Genomic DNA, 18,749 nt, shown 5'->3' on the forward strand with positions numbered 1-18,749 from the left:
ATTTCTTTTCCACTACCTACTTGCATTCCGTGCAGCACGCAGTGAACACTTCCCTTTTCCCCAGCTTTCAGCACAGCCCTTGGCCTGCTCTCAGCATGCATCACCAGCTCACACAGCAGGGCAGCACCTGCAGGGCCGATATTTCACGTGCATCTGCAGAAACCCAGCTGGGTATGCAGAGCATCTCCCAGAGGATCCAGAGACACCAGACACACTTCACTGCAGCGTTCATGTTATAAGATAATGCAGATTTTCAGCTTTTCCTCCATCTTATGAACACCTATGCGTTTCAGAGCAGCCCCAAACGAGGCTCTCTTGCCCTAGGTCCATTGGGCTGTGATTGGGCTGGTCCCGTTTCAAGATGAGAATGAAACCCCCATTACTGGAAGGGATGAGACCCCCGACCCACACTGGCCGACATCAGCAGCTCCGGATGTGTGGGAGACAGGCGACGAGTGTCAAAAGTTCAGAAATAGATGAGAAAAACTCACTGTGCTTTGGCTTTCCCACCTAGGAAATACTGTAGGTGGGCCAGCAGCCATGTGGGTTATTCATATTAGCTCCAAGAGTCTCTTCATACAGGAAGTGGTGCGACAGCCTCAGCACTCACGTGAGCTGGGTTCAGGGCTCTGCATGCTCTGCGGCCCCAGCAGTGCTTTCTGTCATGGAATCACAGAATGATTAGGATCAGAAAACCCTCTCAGATTCCCACCCCCACCCCACCATGCCCATCACCGTGTCCCTCAGTGCCACATCCCCGCGGTTCTGGAACACCTCTGGGCAGCCCGTGTCAGTGCATTACGGCCCTTTTGGACAGTAAGTTGTTCCTAATGTCCAACCTGAGCCATCGCTTCTCATCCTACCATCTCATAGCCTTTATCTGATGCTCTGTGGACACTCGGAGAACAGAGACATTGCCTTGCATGGGCAAACAGTGAGGCCTGTGCCCAGGGGATGGCTCTGCACCAGCTCAGAGGGATGCTCTGGGTTTCTTCAAGCATCCTCTGCATGGTGCATTTCTCCAGCAGTCCCCATAGAGCTGGGCTGACACCATCCTGAAGCAACACCCAGCTCAGTCAACAGCTGCTATCCCAAAAGGAAAGGTCTGTCCCCTTCTTATTTGCAGCATCACACTTCAGGAGAGTTCTCCTTCATGGAGCAATGGAAGACTCCTTCATGGATTACTGAAGGTATTTTCCTTGCAGGATATGCAGCTCCAGCTGCAATTGAGCCAAAAGCTCCCACAGGGTCAGCTCTGTTTCTGCTTCCCCATGCTTTATTTTTTCAGATTGTTGCACAAAGTTTATTTTCATCTTTGCAGCTTTCACCATCACCCTAAAACACTCCAAACCTCAGAGGACAGAGGTTTCCTGGGAAGTTCTGATCTTATCAAAAAGCCAATTTTCCATTAATTAAAAAAGTCCAAATCAAGCATTTTCCCTGACCCCATTCCAACACTTTATCTGCAGATTGAGACCTGTGCTCTCCCTGATGCTGCACAGCATCTGCTCCCAGCAGCTGCATCCCACTGACCCCATTTGTAGCAATAGCACAGAACTGAGGAAAAATAGGTTATGTGGGGACCCTGAGCTGCTCAGCAGCAGCACCAAGGTGGGTTCTGTTTTGGGAAACAGGGAGCTTGGCTGGGCTGTGGGTCACAGCAAGGCTCTCATCTCACAGTCCCATTCCCACCGCCACACAGCACTGTACACTGCCTGCCCCAGCTGCAGGAGGTTCCATCACCAGTGCTGTCTTGCTCGGCACCTCTGTGCCAGGCACCAGGGCAGAGGCACAGCAGGGCATGCATGGCGAGGCCTGAAGCTGCAGTGGCTGCAGAAATGGGGCAGTGTGCACCTGGGCTATCAATAGCAGGGCTGTCATCCTCCCTCTCAAAGGGCAATCCTCAGCCAGCAGGAGAAGTCCAATCCAAACGTATCCATCTGGTTGTTAAAGATTAGATCCAAAGCAGGACTGGGGTTTTAGCAGTGCATGAATCTTGCTGTCCTAAAACACGGGGAAAGGATAAAGTTGTCACTGCTCCTCCCTGTAAGTATAAGACAGGAAATGGTTAAGATTACTCCTTCATCCAAGAGGGGATTTGAAACCCTGCTTCCTCATGCTCTGAAAATGCCTTTGGCTATTCTGTATGAGGACTCTGCTCCTCCCATCGAAGCAGAGGAGAAAAAGAAAAGCTGAGTAGCTGGTGCTGGGACCAGGGAGCAGACACAGACACAGCCTGTAGCGGTCGGTGCCCTCTGCTCAAAGGGGAAGGCACTTGTTCCTGCTGCAAGCTCTATTTCTGTACCTGACGTCAAACCAACACTGGTTATGACCCATGAAAGTCACCAGCTGCTGGGAGGGGCACAGGGGGTTTTGGTGGTAAGAGGCACACCCTGTTAAGGGATCTCCATCCTGCCCATGGGAAGCCAGTTTGGCACCGCGCACAGATGTCCTGAGAGCCTGTGCAGGCTGCAGTGCATTTGGATGTCAAAACAGTTCTCAACCCCAAAAGAGAAAACGTCCTTAGTTGTGTCCAAGCTCATGTTCACACACAGAGGTGTCAGCATGAAGCTAAAGAGTGGGACAATGAAGCCTCTGGGAAGCTGCCTACCTCTACAGTTTGCACTGGTTGAGCAGTGGTTGTCAGGATGACAATTCTCAGTGCAGTTCTGATGAAGTTTCCTTCTCCCCTGCTGTCTCAATCCTTTCTTTCCCTTAAGCCTAGAATTCAGGACAAAAAAAAAGCAAAAAAAAACAACCAATAAAACAGCAAAACAAAAGATTAAAAACCAGACCAAACCAAACAGTAAGCTTAGGATGAATGTGATAAACATAACTGACTGCCAATGAGAAGTAAAAACTCCTTCACTCTTCTGCATACTCATTTTCCCAGTGGGCTCAACTGTGATCCAAGGACACATCTTGTCAGGGCTCAGGTTGGTGAAGGTCATGGCTTTTACCACCCATACCATACAGCCATCCATGGCCTGGTGCAAGCACCCAGTGACCAGCCTCATCTCCTTTCCTGCCCTTCCAGATGCTCCAGCAAAAGACCCTCTATGTCAGACTCTCAAGTTCCTGAAGATCTGTCTCTGCTGACAAGGTTCTGTAATCTGCTGGAAGTCCATGTATCAGCCCTGTGATTCAGTGCCATTATCTCACACAAACCCCATATTACATGACGTAGTCAATATTTAAAGAAATGGTGAGTCCTTGTGGTCAGACAGAGGCCTGTGAGCTAAAGAGAAAGTTCCCAGGAGACCTACATAAAACAGAAGCTAACAATCTCATGGCTTTAGGTTTCTTGCTTAAGGAGAGGTTTCTTATTTAAGCAAATTAACACTAACCACCAAGGCCTCACATTCCAGCCTGTTCCCGTTGGTTAGCAGACCATCAGACCCATCACAAGCCCACAGCAGCACCTGCTCCACCCCAAGTTTTCTCTCTAGGTTTGCTCACCCCTGGACTCTCCCACCAAACAGTCAATGGCATCTCTTTGGCTGCAGCCTGGTTCTGAGGAATTTCCTACAGCACTCACTGGCCTGGGACAGGGCCAAGCCCTATCTATATGACTAAGGAAGTATTTACACTCCATCATTTTGTCTTCTAAGCAAGCCACGTGCTACTAAAAGTTCCAGAAAATGCAGTGGCTGCAGGGGTGACCTTATAAACACTACTACAAATGCTATCCAATCTCTCAGAAGTAAGAGTCAAGCAGTTCTCTTTTATTGGTAAAAGGGATGTGGGGCAGCTGGCGCAGCCTCTGCAGGGAGCAGAGGATCCCTCTGTGCCCTCTCCTGAGAGCCAAGAAGCACGATGCTGAACTTGTGCCCAGGGAGGCAGGAGGTAAACTACCACAGCTGCCTTGGATGGAGAAGTGTGATGGTATGGGGCAAACAGTCCTGCTGCTCCTAGGGGCACCTGCAGGCGTCACACAGCCCCAAACTTACATCATCAGGCAGTGCCCATTTTCCTGAGGCCAGGCTCACCTCCCAGGGCACCCTGCCTGGTCCCCACACTGCCACAGAGCCATCAGCTGGTCTGTGTGTCTGGAGCCTGGCACCAGCTCTGCTCTCAGCCTCCCCTCTGTTTTACGCTCCTTCCTTCAAATCTGTCTGTGATGGAGCCAGACACTGGTTTCCTCTCCCTGAGCAGGATGCTCTGCTCTCAGCTGCTTTATTCCTTCCTTTGGGGCACAACAGTTGTCCCTATTCAGACAAAAGCAAGCCAGGCACTTGTTTTCCTATTCCAAGTCACTTGCTTCTCAAGGCTCCATACTGCATACCTGGAAGAGTTTAAAATCTTTGGCAATAGATTATTTAATATCGACTGGAAACACCTTTTTTTTTTTTTTTTAAATCATAGTTTTCCCATAATTTTCTCCTTTCTCTGAGCAGCCCCAGGACATGTGTGTTGTACTGGAGTGCACTCAGGCAGCGCTCAGTCCCTGGATTAGCAAGCCCAAAGCAAGAACAAAAATCTGCAAGACAAACCCTTGTAGAATTAACAAACAGGGACTACAACGATGCTCATCCAAAGGCAAAAGGATGAACATAAAAGCAACACTGCATGGCTCCAAAGAGCACATCCATGTATCCTCAGCCAGCGTGACCTCTTTGATGTATGAAATCGCAAAAGAAAATCAAACAGTGCTGGGAGGGAAAATAGTACATTTTATACAGGGAAACCACTCATTTCTTTAAGAAATAATGAATATTGTGAGTCTAGGATATGAAGTATGCTTCTGCAAATAGGGTATTTATAGGAAAAATAGAGAAGTGGTCAAGGTCTGGAACTTCTTTCTCCCACACTCAAGGCACTCAGTCAGACACTTTGTTCTCCCTGCTGTTAGCACGAGTCAGGTTGGGAGGCACAGTGAGAGCAGGGCCTGGGGGAACACTGGGGGTCAGCAATGGGAGAAGGCAGTGCCTTTGGAGGGCCACTCCTCCTCCTCAGCTATCCATCCCATCCAGCAGAGCTTTGCAAGCTATCAGAGGCGATAAAATCGTTTTCAGAAGAGCAGAATTCATACCCGAAGGAAAGCAGCTCATACTGCAGCACAGATGTACGAGATAAGGAGAGGTGCTTTCATTTCTTTTCAGACTGTGAACTTACGCAAAAAAATACTCATCTGCAGTTCAGATCACAGCCATGGAAGTGCTGCTGTTTGCTTGTGTGAAGCAACCTGACTTCCTCTTCTTATATAAGATGAGCAGAGCTCCAACGGCTGCCGGCTGCGCTGGGTGAGGAGCCATGCTGCGAGGATAGCAGCTCCAATTTTCCTAAGCAATAACTTAGTGACAATGGCTCAGAACCTGCAGTGACAAAGGCAACAGTACAGTCAAATGCAAAGGAGGCAAAGTGCTGACTTACAACTGATATTACTGTCCCAGCAAAAAAATAAGCAGCAAAACCCACCTGAGAAGCCAAACACCCCCCCCCACCTACCTCAAACGAGGCATTTCTGATCACAGACCACCTGTAGGCTCCTGATGAGCCTCCTAGGCAGGCACTCTAACTCCAGAAGAAGAGCACCTGGCTCTGCTCCAGAGAGGGATCAGGTTTACAGGAAGGAAGTCCCTATTTCAGAATAAGGTGTCCACATATGGGCTTAATCTGGAACAACTTCAAGTGTCAGCAAGCCTTAAAAATGGAACGGCTCAGTCGAAGCTGAGCTCTTCTATAACAAACACAGCCTGCTGCTATCCACAGTCGGAGCGTTTCTTAAAAATTCACTCTCACATTTGTTAATGAGACTTGGGAGTGGTGTCACTGCACAAAGAAACAGCAAAGAAGCTTAATTAAACAAAATAATTGGAACTGTAAGAACTAATTTCCTCTGGAGGCGGAGTGCTAGACAGTGAGACTCTAATTACTCTCAAGACAGGAAATACACCCATTTATATTGCCTAGGCAATATCATCAATATAAACACATAATAAAAAAGTCATTTTAATGAAACAGTGTGACTAATTACACGTACTTACGATCGTTTTGGTTAGAGTCTCAAAGCTACAATCAGTGCAAACGTTTGGGCACTGTGCCACGGCTGGCAGGCGAGCCATCCCCCACACAGCTCAAAATGAGGACAGGCAGAGCAGCTTTAATCCATCCGAGCCTTACCTCGAGCAGTCCTCCAGAGTTGTAATTCAGCCACATGGCAGCAAACATAGCACTGCAGAGGCTCCATCAACTGAACTGTGCTTATCCGGCCCTGTAGGCGTTCTCTTCCACTCTAGGATTTTAAGTTCAGGGCACACTAGGAGGATACGAGTTGAAACACAACAGACCAGGCGTGTTTTTACTTTATGTTTAAGGCCACTGAGTACTTCAGAAAAGGCTGAGAAACAAAATGATCCACCTCAAAAACTAGAGCTGTCAGCTGCTGCATCACCAGGAAGGCGGCCATCCAATTCAGCCCGCCCTGTTGCAAGCAGAGATGTAAGAACTGGGGAAGAATTAATCCCAAGCACAGGAGGAAGACTTTAAGGCATGAAAACAAACTTCCTCAGGGAAATACAGAGCTGACTTCAGAGCTTGAATACTTCTGCCACTCACCACTAAATTCTCTGAATGCATCTGTATTTTTGGTGGCTTTTCCTGTGATGCTGAGAACTAAGAGAGGCCTACAGAAGTCAGTCTGGTCTTGCTGGAGTCCCAGCAGATTCCTCTTCTGGCCATGTATACAACATCACCTTTGCTATAGCTGTGAGGTGAGGTTTTTCACACCCATGATAGCCTGACTGTGCTGTAACAGCCTGTGGTACAGAGCTGAGCTTGTGGTGAAAAATGACTGACTTTTTGCCATCGGTTCATCAGTGGTTGAGGCCTCTGTAAGTCTTTCAAACATCTCCTTGCTGTTTCCATTTTAATTTCCCCAGATCTCCATCTCAGAGTATTTATATATGCAAACAACAACTTAATTCCTATGAATTTTTACAAAAATCAAGCTGGAGAAAGACCTAGAGTTCAGGTGTAGGCAAGCACTTTGCTAATGGAAACATCTGCCTATCGTTAGGCCACCAGCAGCAGCCTGCACCTCACAAAGCACATTCAGAAAGCTGCCAGACTTCTGTGAAAGCCAGCAGCATCTCCTCAGAGTAGTAAGCTCACGTTTGCTCTTACGTGCCATTTTCTCAGGTGTCTTTCTGATCAGCATACAAACAAACACAAAAAATCCTCATATGCTGGAGCAGGAATCATCCAAAGCACTGGATTCCATTTTAACATTCCTAAAGGTGTTTAAGATTTAAACATTAGATGAATAAAAAGATATCCTTATGCTAGCTAGCAGTTAACTGGTCTACTGGCTAGTGCAGAGATACTTCTGATTATACTGTGCACGTCGATCACTTTTTCAGTAAACATACTTACCAAAAGCAGCAGCTTCTGTCAAGGAGTTTGCATGTGCATCTCGGTAATGTTATCATGCAGTTATCACGGGTGAAGCTAAGTTTTACCCAGACATTAAATAGGATGTTATGCACTTACACAGGCTATGAAAGATAAAACTCATGCCTATAAGCAAAGATGCTTGACACCAGCTGAAGAAAGCTTGCATCAACCCATTTTTAGGCTCAGTTACGGTAGTTCACTGGAAATCTGCATTGTAGGCTAAAAAGAAAGAGCAGCAGTGTGGGTTAACTCAGCGCACAGCTGGTGCTGATGCACCAAGCTTTTATCAGCTGCCCGTACCTCACGCCCAAGCAGCTCAGAAGCACAAGGCCTTGCTGACTGTGCCATCTGCTGGTGCAAACCATCTTTCCAACTCTCACTCATCCCGGCTTCCTGCGGAGCAGATGAAGGCAGACGCTGCTCAGATACAGAATCAAATCCTGGGGATACTGGTTATTATGGTTATTATCCTCGTAGAAACAACCTTGAAACTGTGGCCCTTCGCTCCCAATGCCTGCCCACAGAGGTCAGTGGTTGGGGCCACGCACGGCACACGTGGCCTGAAACTGCAGCTACCTCCTCACTGACAGCACACCAAGTAGGTAAGGAGAACAATGTGTTCCTTTGAATGGGTTGGCTTATTGCCTAGAACATCTAATAAGTTCCTACTGAACTGACTTCATTCTTTTAAAATCTTTACCAGGCAAAGGTAAGAGAAACTGTTTCAGTCTATCTGGAAGCATTTCTAGTGTTTCTGTTACGTGTCTCGAGATAGCTGGGAGGCTGAAGTCTTGTGCAGTCACTCCAGGCTGGAAGGGAAAATTACCTTTTCTGTTTTCAATAAAGTCGGAGCTTCATGCTGCAATCAGATGCTCCCTATTCTCTGCAAGGAACTCGTTTCCAGACCTCTCCACTCAAGGCTACCAAAACAAACCAGACAACCACCCCACCCTTGATATCCTCTCAGACAATCAGGAAATTGTTGCAACAGTAACTTGTCCAAACCCACAGCAAGCAACTTGTCCGGGCAGCTACAATTTTATTTCAGTTTTATGCCCTCAACTTCGTTACTGCCTCCTACATTTACTAAATTCCAATGTAGGGACACATCCTCTGCATTGCCATACACCTAGGCAAAGAGCTGTGTTAGTTTCTAAGACAAGACAGCAGGACTCCCTGCTGCCCAGGAGCTGTTATCTCACTCGCCAGCCTCAACAATACCCAAAAAACACACGCTACAATTCAGTGTTTTCTTTGCCGTATTCTCACGCCAGGAAGTCTGCTCAATGAATTCAGTTTACAGCATTCAACTGTCCCTCGGGGGATCAAGTTTGAAGCGATGCATCCTTTCCTCCCCCTGTTGCTCAAGCTAGCCTTGCAGCATAACATATTTCCACCATTAACAACACGAGGAAAGTGAGCATCACAGGCAGAAGGGGATGGGGGAAGGAGGGAGGACAGCAGATGCTGCCCTGGAGCCACACACTGCTGTACTGCGCTCTGCTTCTGAGCACCAGGAAGTCACACAAACACCAAGTTTTTAGAGAAACATTTATTACAGGGTCGCAGAATTTATGCCAATATAAAGTCCCTTAATAAAACTCTCATCAACTGCAGGATGCTAACTTCACTACCTTCATATGACAGCTTTCAAAGAAAGAACAACGCGCTGACTGCAGTAGTAATGCTACTTGCTCATAAAAAGTTCATCTAAAAAGTCTGTATAAGCCAGAGTAGTTTAAGTTTACAACTACAGTCACATTTGCTATTACCAGAACAGATTCTTGAAATAGGAAGTTATAGGATAAACCAATTCATAACCAAAATACTGACGAGCTTTAAGAGCAAATCCATCTGAATCTAAACAACTAAATACCAAAACAAAAACAAAGGGTAGAAGAATTAAATGTAAGCTCAGGGAGGGTTCCAAATATACATACGAATTCAATACAGTAATTGCACAAAAAGAAAGAGGGTAGTGTTAGAGGTTTGTGATCACTGAGGTTGGATTTTACATGCTTCACACATGGATGTTAAAAGAAACCTTTAATGATACACATCAGGTTTTTAGCCAGAAGACCGAGTGCAGAACTATTCTACAGAACTACACAAGATGTGCAAACCACAGATTATTAATACAGCAATCATTCTGTGAAAGTTCAGGTGAACAGAACTGGTTCCTGGTTAACATTGTTGTGTGTATATATATGGTTTTTTCTGCCATTCCCAGGTTACTGCAGATCACACGCATTCAATGGATAAACTGATATCACCCTTCTAAAAAAACTTACTCAAACTTAAGTTCTACGTGAGACAACTAAAAATAGGTATACCAAGGATCAAAGAAAGCTGAAATGGTGACTGTCTTTTTGAAATACAAGCAATACACAGAAAATGCATAAGGCTTTTGATTATCACTGCACATTTTAATTTAAGAAGTCGACACCTAAAGCTCGGACTTCTCACTGAAGGTGTGAACTGGTCACCGCCCATCCAGCACCTCTCACTGCTGACAGATCTTTGTTTCAACAACGAAAGAGTTTTCAAAGTGTCTGATGGAATGGCAGTTCTCCACTGAACGTTTCTGCAGACCTGGGGAGGAGAGATGAGAGGCTCAGTACAGCAAGAGATCAGGAACTTTGCAGCAAGTATTTACAGACTTCTCTTTTTAAATAATTCTCAACAGCGACGAGTTACAACCATTCTGTGCCTATTGATTCCACAGCCATGAAGTCATGAATCGCTTTGGAGCTGGACACTCCATCACAAAACCTTCCCCATCTTCAGAATAGTGACAACTCAGGAGAGGGCCAGATACAAACAGGGAATAAAGCAAGCTAAGATACTGCCAATTTTTCCTAGTATCCAGCAAACATTCCAGTGACAGAAGAGAACATTAAATTGACTCCTCATTTCTCTTAGTCCTTCCTAGTCACAAAGGAAAGAAAGGCAAAGCAGGGTGGAACTACAGGGAGAAAGCTGGGGAAAAAAATAAAAAAAAAATAAAAAAAATAAATCAGAAAAAGCAAAAGAAAAAAAAAAGGTAAAAAAAAAAGTTATCAGCATTTCTCCACTCCCAGTGCACATCAATGACGTGCGGAAAATCAAACCCCTTGGCCTGTAAGGACATAGAGAAGGTATGTTTTATTGGCAATTGCCCAAAAGCCCTGGAAAAATCGTGCTACAGATACAGGGTGAGCTAATACATAATCAGTAGTTTCCCGGAACGCTGATACATATTCATTACACCCCAAAGCACGCAGACCCTGCCCTGCTGCGCGTGCGTGGTGGGTCGTGGGTTGAAGAATTTTGTTGTCTTTTTCATGAAGGCTTCTGACCTTCCTCGCCGTAACTCCTGACAGGGAAGGGGGGCATCCCCCAAACTAGTTTCGTCTCGCTCTGTGGACATCTAATCACCTCCCTGCCAGATGTCTCAAACCTTATCAGCATGGCCTTCATCCCCCTCACTATCCCAGGCCCCGTGTCTGCTATCCCCCTTTCTCTAACGAGTTCTACATTCCTGCTTCTATAAACTATCCCTAACCATCCCCCTCTATCCCCCCCCTATTCTCAGTTACTGTGAAACCTTCTTTTTGCCTTTTACTTTTTCTTATGGGGCCCCTTTTCCACCTTTCATCAACAGAAAGTGTAATTCCATAGCGCAGCATTCACATGAGAAGAGAGATGGGGATTTGCCACACAGCTGATGATCTTATGGGGGGGTCTTTTCCTAACATTATTAAAGTGATTTTCTCTATTCTGGGACATGCCAGCAGCAGAACTGCTAACAGCTTACTTTTATCAGCTGTGGGTCTTTAATAGGAGGTAAGAATATGGTAGTCTCACAACCAAAGCCAAGCTGATCATTAAAACATTCCAGTACACAAGAAAAAAAGCTTTACAGCTTGTTTAATAAGCACAGAATCATTCAGAGCTGTAATTCTGAGTATTTTCTCTAAAACTAAACACAGCAGGGTGCTGTTTTATTTTATGAACCCCTAATGGCTGGACTGCCAGCTCATCTTCAATTCATCTCCATCCCAGCTTGTGCAAGCATTAGGAAGTTTCCAATGGCCATCTAACCAGGCACACACACAAAACAGCAGGATGATCTGTCCAGTCCCCCATGCCTTCACCCACAGCTCTAGGAACTGCCTCAGAACCTATGGACAGTCCAACCTAGCAAACCAATCAAGCTCTAACCTGAGGGCAAACGCAGCATCAGCTAAATGAACAGACTTCCTCACAGAGGTTACAGGAGTTCATCCTCTGTGGTCTAATTAAGTGGGACAGTTTTGTACTTGCCAGAAGGTGCACAAACATCTTATCTAGAAGGCAAGAAGTATTTTCTCCTCACGATCATTCTTCATCCGTCTAGATTGTTCTCTTCTCATCAAGGGCAAACAAGGTCAATTACAGGAAAGAAACTGCCCCAAGAAGCATCACTTACTTGCTAAAGTCTTTTTGTGGAAGTATTCTACAGAAGTTTTTACTGTGCAGCAAAGCTGTCAGCAGCACGAACTGAAACATGCTATAGCAAGGAGATTTTAAGAAAATACCATCACTGCTCTTCTTCGTAGTGTCAGCAGACTACAGTCAGAGCAGCAGCCAGTTTAGACTTACTCACAAAAGCATGCTTATAACAGCTAAGATACACTTGCCTCTCCCTCCCTTAAAGGCAACACGTATTGTTTCTTCATCTGCTTTTGCTACACACTACCACTGTTTTATGTTTCCACATACAGAGCCTTCCATCTTGTTGTAAAAAGGACGTAAGTGTCTCACAAACAGCAGATGTGGCTCCTAACACTGCAAGCTGTAACTGGGGAGAGGAAAATCTTGCCCAACAGTTTGGCAGGAAAACTAGAGCAGAGAGTTCTGACAAACCCATCATTTGCATTCTGAAAGGCAGTTACGGACAAAGGATTCGTTTGCTCTGCATTTGGTGAGAGCAGCAGACTACAAAACGCCTCAAGCGAACGCAGAATCATAGTTCTGTGCTTCAGACCAACGTGTCAAAGCACTGCCATGCCCAACTCAGTCCTTTCCACAGAAGGATAAGGGGTGGCTCAAGGAGACACGGGAAGGTAGAAACAGAGCTCGTAAATTCCTAAGAAGTCTTCTTCCCCTTTCAGAGAGGAAGCCTGGGATGTCCAGATCCAGATATTCATTTTTTTTCCAGAGCAAATTAACAAAACTATCAGCTGTCATTTTGTGCTTCCATGACTCAGATTTAGAAAGGAGAATGAAAGAGCAAGTTACAGCTACAGAGAATCACATCATCCGATGGACCATGTGAATTCTGGGCCAAACCAACCCGTGGCTCCAATCAGAAGAACTGAACAAGTTACATTTAAATCTGTTTCAGCCATAAGTTTCAACTCTGTAACTGAAATCTTCTCTTACTTTGAGTGAAAACTTACAGTAATGCTTGAAAGTAGGAAAAAACACACAGCAGTTTTATCGGTAGTCTCAGCTCAGAAGGCAGGAGTAGCACCAACAGATTTACAGGTAGAAAAATACTAAATTTCGAGGTATTTACTCTTTGCCTACTCTGATAACAGCTTTAGTTTTACTTCTTACTGAAGGAAACTTACCCATTATTTGGTCTCTGCGCTGAAGTTTGAAGGTCTCTTTTCCAACACAGAGTTGGTAAATGAAGATCCCCAGATCAGATACATTCTCTATCTCCTCTGTAACCACCATTTCTTCACGCACCAGGTAAGTCTGAGGCAGGTAGGAACCAGTCTGAAAAGACAAAGTGCTTTGAGATATACTGTAACACCTGACGAGGACAAACATCACTACATTTTATCCTTTGCTTTGGAAGGACTTGAAGTCCTAGATTCCAACTTGCTTTTTTTTTTTTTATATTAAAGATATGCTAGCCTTGAAGAGCTGCATACCAGCAATGTTAAAAACCACCAAAGGCCGTGTCAAACAGCTGCACTTACATTCAAATATAGTACAGTTAACTTTAACACTGCTTTCAAGTGTTTTGCACATTTCTCACCTCATACAAAGCAAACTAACATGATCTATTCAAGTTTATCTGTGTGCAACAGGAAGCTCACAGTTAAAACAGGAAAAATGAGGTATTAAGGTTCTCTTACTTGAGTCAATATACCCAGTACAGAAAGAAGCAGCATGACCTACAAAAGCTAAGTCTTCACCAAAAGGTTATAGTTGTATTACAGTAGCTTCCTGCTGCTCACAATCAACTTCTAAATGCAGAGGCAAGGGAACACACTTAAATTTTGTCTTTATTAAGGTGAAAAAAAGTAAGAAAAATGAATTGAACTAAGCTAAATCACTGGGCACAAGATCGTTCAGTATTGCATTCAATCTGGAAATATAACAGCAAGCTCTATCAGCTTGACCTGTAAGTTAAATCCTCCTGGAAGAACACCACTTTCAGTCACTGAAAAGTCAAAATGCTTGCAGTGAGCTCATAACCATAGTGATAGTGAAACAGGAGAACAATTGCTCTTTTCATGACAACTCTTGCAGAGCAAGTGAGCTTTCCAGCAGTCACTTTCAGGTTTAGGCTTTCACCAACACTTGGAGCCTCACGAAATTCCTTTATAATAGCTAAATTTGACCTTTGTTACGAGTTGCTTTCAGTTTTCATAAAGCTATGTGTTAGTAAGAGCATTATGCATGAATCTGCTCAACATAATATACACTGACAGCTGGCCTCAACTTCAGCACAGTGACTGAGCCAGGAGGATTATGCACTTTGATAGCAAGAGGACTGTTCTAGCAAGAGATTTTAGCTCCAGAGCTAACATCCAGCATTCTCAGCAGGAGTGATCATGTCAGGATAGCTAAAAGCCCCCACGTACCGCCAGCTTTGCAAAGAGATCCATCAGATTTCTTGGTGGCATAACTATGGATGTGTTCAGTGGAATCACGTAGCATTTACCCAGTTGCAGGTCAAGATATGCTGTCAAAAGCTATTTTAGGAAAAAAAAAGACAACAAGCTTTCAGTTCATTAAGCGTGGCTTTTGAGTATTAGAACACAACTCTACGAGGTCTAAAAAAAAAAAATATTCCAAAATGCTGCAGACCATGCACAGCAAGCTGAGTGCTTTGACACAAATGTCCAGTACAAGAACTTGGCAACGACTACTTTTCCAAACAAAGCTGTTACAGTAATGCTTTGCTCACATAGGATTCTTGAACTGCAAGTGTCACTTCCATACACACCATGGGCAGCAACAGTCAAAACTGCACATCACTGAGATACATTACTTGAGAAACAACACAGCAGACTCAGTCTGGGTCTGACCTTTTCTAATATAATCGTAACAAAGAAATCAGCCCACTACTGGAGAGTTCAAAGGCAACAAACCCACTGTATTCCAAGGGTCCGATTTCCCACATTGAAGCCCAAACCCAAAGAAGAGTTTGCACTGACAGTAAGCTTCAGCATCTCAGCAATTAAAACCCTGGAGCTACTACAACTTCCATTTGCTCCAGCTTCCCAGGGAAGCACAGATTAGCTATTTCTTGCTGCTCACATGCACTCACCCTATCAAAGTCATGGACAATCGCGGCTGGATCACTGTCAGAGAACTTTGGAACGGGCACATCAATGATGGCAATGTTGTCATCCTCCCGAATGTCAGCTTCTTCAGCAATAGGGAGGAAATAAGGTTCGACTGCACGATCCCGATTCTCATTCTCAAAGTAACACATTTCACCACGGTACACCTTGTGCTGAAAGGAAGAGCAAGAGTAGGTTCCTCTGTTAGTTTGTTTTACAGTGAATGGTGCTTTAAAGTTGCATTTCCAACACTCGTGTTACAATGAAGTGCAAACCTGCAAGACCTGGAATTGTTAAAGGATACAGCAGTCTTGAGGCAAAAGATTTATATTACAGAGGAAGCCCAGTTATGTAGTTTTTTGTTTACTTATGCTTAAAAAGAACAAACTTTCACATTACCTTCGGCATGAAGTACTTGTAGATGCAGGCTCCACCAACAACAACTCCTGCCAAGATGAATGCTAAACCCAGCAGAGTCAACAGGCATCTTCCAGACGAGTTCTCACCTCCCTGCGTGGCAACTTCAGGATCCTTTGAACAATGAATGATGAGAACTGAGACGGTGTAGCCACTCATAATTTAAAGCAAGCAGAAATCAAGTACTTTACTTTGACCAACAACTACTCTCAACGTACACGCAGAAGAAACAGAAGTCAAGCATAATATAGTAAGAAAACACCTGCATGAAATGCTGGTATATCATATTAAGATCAGTTTTCAGTCAGCACTGAAGAGAGGATATTGTCTCAGAGTAAGCTTCCTAGACTAATCTATGTTCAGACACTGAAGTTATTTGAAAGAGGCAATTTGAGTTACAGGAAATTTAACTAGCTGTAACAGAAGATTTAGTGCTGCAGCTGCTGAACAGTACAAGGAAAGCAAGATTTGTAGAGCAAGGTCATTTCCAGGTACACTGTGTTTTCAGCCCTGTTCCCAAAGCCTACTTTCTATACTCCTCTTTCCCTATCAGACGAAAGGAGATAGTGTTGCTTTTCCTGACAGGACTGGACTAACAGGAAAAAAAAAACTGGAGAATGCTTTTTTTTTTTTTCTCCTTTTTTTTTTTTTTCCTATTAGTTGGGAAAGAGACATCCAACATGAGGCTGACATTCGGGTTTCAGAACTTACTCATAATAAGCACAAGTTCACCGTGAAGGAGAACTACTCATTAGCTCTAGCACAGCTCCAAATTACGTCCAACAAAAATAAACTCCTGCAGCACATCCTACCTTGCAGCCCTAAAATACTCCTCCTTCCACAACCACGGAAGCTGTTTGTTTCTTTTTAATCCAGCAGCCTACAGCTCTCTAGTTCAGAGCCTTGTTTTTTCCTGGTGTGCTCTGACAGAGCAGGACTGCAGCCAAGGGAAAGGCTGATCACCATTACATAACACAGTGATCCCGTGTGTGATACCTCGTGCTGATAGCAGAACATTCATTTTTACATGCTATTCTTTAGGCCTTCCCAGGCTTACGAGCAAAAAGCCCACACTGAGCCCTTTGGAGAAGAAGAAAAGCACTCTCAAATACTAAACAACCAAAGGAGGCACTCACCTGGAAAACACCCTGTCTTTAGGTCCTTGAAACACCCACAAACACTGTGATAATGTTTGGTCAGGAACGTCCCTGTAATGATTCGTGACTATGGGATTTAACTCCCTTGTTATCAAGACTCGCTCTTTCACTTCTACATGCAGAAAAAGGATTTCACGTGGGGTGCAGGAAGTCTTTTCTTCCTGCTATTTCTACATCCAGTGCCTAGATTTAGCACAGCAGCCTCCACAGCCCTTCTTAATCCCAGTCCCCTTATTTGCACTCCTGTACAGCACATTTAAGTGACCTGTGATCAGAACAAGCCACAATACCACTAGCGAAAGCACACACTCCTGTGCTCAGCAAGATACGTCAGCACAGAAATCAAACACACCAACTACACAACCAGGGAAACAAAAACCAAGCTGTTCAGTGAAAAATCAGCATTCCTGCATTCCACTCTCCCATCCTCCAAGCAGAAAAATCATTAGTTCAGCAAGATCTAAGCTGCTCCGATCAGCTGGTTAAGCACTTGCCAAAAACATGGAAGAGAAAAAACCCAACAACTTGATTTCAAGCCAGAACGATGCCACACGTATACACCATTTTGCAGAAACCATCTTTCAGAGCTAGCTTTGCTTTAGGATCACCTGCTTTTCTGTTCTGCCATCTTCTCCCACACCTTTCAGCCCTTCAGTTACTCATCAAGCCTGTCATTAGCTGAACACAGCACTCTGCAGCAGGTTTTGGCACCACAGACATCCCAGCACTTGCATAATGTCAGCATGTCAGTAGCTACGCTTGCACTACTTTTGTCTCAAACAAAGCCAAGCTATTTATCACATTAAGACACAACGTAGGAAGCCTGACTCTCAGAAGGCTGACAGAGCTGATAAGAGAACACAATACCAAGAGTTTGCTCCAGTGGGTTACGCAGCCTCTGCTCTAAAACAATAGGAGCATAAAGTCACGATCCTAAGCCATGCAGTAACAGGCAAAGAAAGCTGGGAGCAACAGAGGAAAGGAATCACTCGCATTCACATCTGCAGCAAGGTCAAACTACAAGGCTGACACAGCCATCTCCGCGGGTATGAGCTCTGCAGGGACAGCACTGCGTCAGCCCAGGGGTTCCGTGCAGGTATCCCGGTGGGTTTTTGCCGTGCTGCCTCAACCAGCATTAGAGGTGAAATCTGTTTGCTCCGCACGAACGTTCCACCAAGAGAAAAACCGGCATCAGAGCACCTCTGAGCAGCACTGCGAGCTCACGGACCGCACGCACGGAGTTCAGGACCAAAAGGCAGCACAGGCTGACAGCGCCGGGTCCAACACAGCAGCGCAAACCGCTTCCGAGCCGGGAAGAGCAGCTCCGTGAGGACAGGAGAGGGCGTGCGGCAACACCGGCACCGCGCAGCCGAGAGCCGCTCGAACAGAGCCGGAGCCGTTAGCGGAGCAGGGCCGGCTTCGTCCCGCAGGACCGAAGGACCTTCAAACGCACTTTGTCCTCTCCGGCTCGCTGCCACCCCAGGCTCGTAACGGCCGGCCGGGCTCTGCCCGCACAGCCGAGCCCCCCGGGCGGCTCGGAGCCGTCGCATCCCGGTCGTGCCGTGCCGTTCCGTGCCCGCGGTGCGGCGGACCCGCGCAGCCCAGCCCGGCCCGCCCTCAGCCCTCAGCCCTCAGCCCTCCGCCGCGAGAAGATGGCGGCGCTTCGGCCTCCGCCTCCCCCCTCTCCGCCGCCTTCCCCTCACCCCGCGCTCCCCGCCGCTCCCCGGCTCCCCGAAGCACCTTGTCGGCCACCAGAGCCTCGCTCGCCTCTTTCTTGGGTTCGCCCTTCTGGGCGAAAGGGGAGCTGAAGGCGATTTTCACCATGGCGCCGACGCCGCTCAACGCCGCTCCGCTTCGCAGCCTCCGGCCGAAAGGGGCGGGGGCAGCCGCGGAGCCACGCCCACCGCGGGCTCCGCCCACTGCCGGGGTTAGAGCGCCCCCGAAGGGGTTGCGCCGTCACAATGCGGGCGTTACGGCGGGCGTTACGGCGGGCGTTACAGCGGGCGTTACGGCGGGCGTTATGGCGGGCGTTACAGCGAGCGTTATGGCGGCCTCTTGCCTGTTCGGTGCGGGTGGATGGCCGCCCGTCTTCGCGGCCTTCGTCTCCTTCCCCTCAGAAGGCGGTGTTGCAAAGCACAGCACCGTCCTGCAGGCGCCATAAGCCCATGAAGGGGGCCGAATCTGCTACGTGTGTGAATGGTGCTCCAGGTCCTCCAAGCACCGAGGTGCT

At 46.3% G+C, this 18,749-nt stretch overlaps 1 protein-coding gene and 1 long non-coding RNA gene across 7 annotated transcripts; both read right to left on the reverse strand.

Annotated features, from left to right (window-relative positions):
• Positions 1-53: 53 nt before the first annotated feature.
• LOC146543760 (uncharacterized) lies at positions 54-8,098 on the reverse strand. Of its 6 annotated transcripts, none has more exons than XR_014884953.1 (4): positions 7,375-8,098; positions 6,124-6,259; positions 2,612-5,315; positions 54-2,044 (listed from the first exon to the last, which is right to left on the reverse strand). It is a non-coding gene; the product is annotated as an uncharacterized LOC146543760 (long non-coding RNA). The 6 variants fall into 6 exon arrangements; XR_014884956.1 differs by lacking the exon at positions 7,375-8,098 and having other exon boundaries at positions 2,612-2,721; positions 5,116-5,315; positions 6,124-7,366; XR_014884954.1 differs by lacking the exon at positions 7,375-8,098 and having other exon boundaries at positions 2,612-2,721; positions 5,033-5,315; positions 6,124-7,366.
• Positions 8,099-9,800: 1,702 nt separating this feature from the next.
• Positions 9,801-18,425, reverse strand: ITM2A (integral membrane protein 2A). Its single transcript, XM_085230639.1, has 6 exons — positions 18,260-18,425; positions 15,345-15,476; positions 14,930-15,118; positions 14,241-14,351; positions 12,993-13,143; positions 9,801-9,987 (listed from the first exon to the last, which is right to left on the reverse strand). Exons 1-6 carry the CDS (start codon positions 18,341-18,343, stop codon positions 9,899-9,901), a joined length of 756 nt encoding a protein of 251 aa, XP_085086765.1. The 5' UTR covers positions 18,344-18,425; the 3' UTR covers positions 9,801-9,898.
• Between the last annotated feature and the right edge of the window lie 324 nt (positions 18,426-18,749).

The sequence above is a fragment of the Meleagris gallopavo genome, chromosome 9, assembly GCF_905368555.1.
Source record: "Meleagris gallopavo chromosome 9, MGAL_WU_HG_1.1, whole genome shotgun sequence".
In the NCBI taxonomy this organism is placed as follows: Eukaryota; Metazoa; Chordata; class Aves; order Galliformes; family Phasianidae; genus Meleagris; species Meleagris gallopavo.

Bases quoted from the DNA above. Each gene is read 5' to 3' on its own strand.
- ITM2A (XM_085230639.1), bottom strand. From the start codon at position 18,343: ATGGTGAAAATCGCCTTCAGCTCCCCTTTCGCCCAGAAGGGCGAACCC. The intron at 14,352-14,929 runs GTGAGTGCATGT...TTCCTAAAATAG, and splicing joins TTGTCCATGACTTTGATAGG to CTTTTGACAGCATATCTTGA. The intron at 9,988-12,992 runs GTAAGTTTCCTT...TCTCCTCCCCAG, and splicing joins GCGCAGAGACCAAATAATGG to GTCTGCAGAAACGTTCAGTG.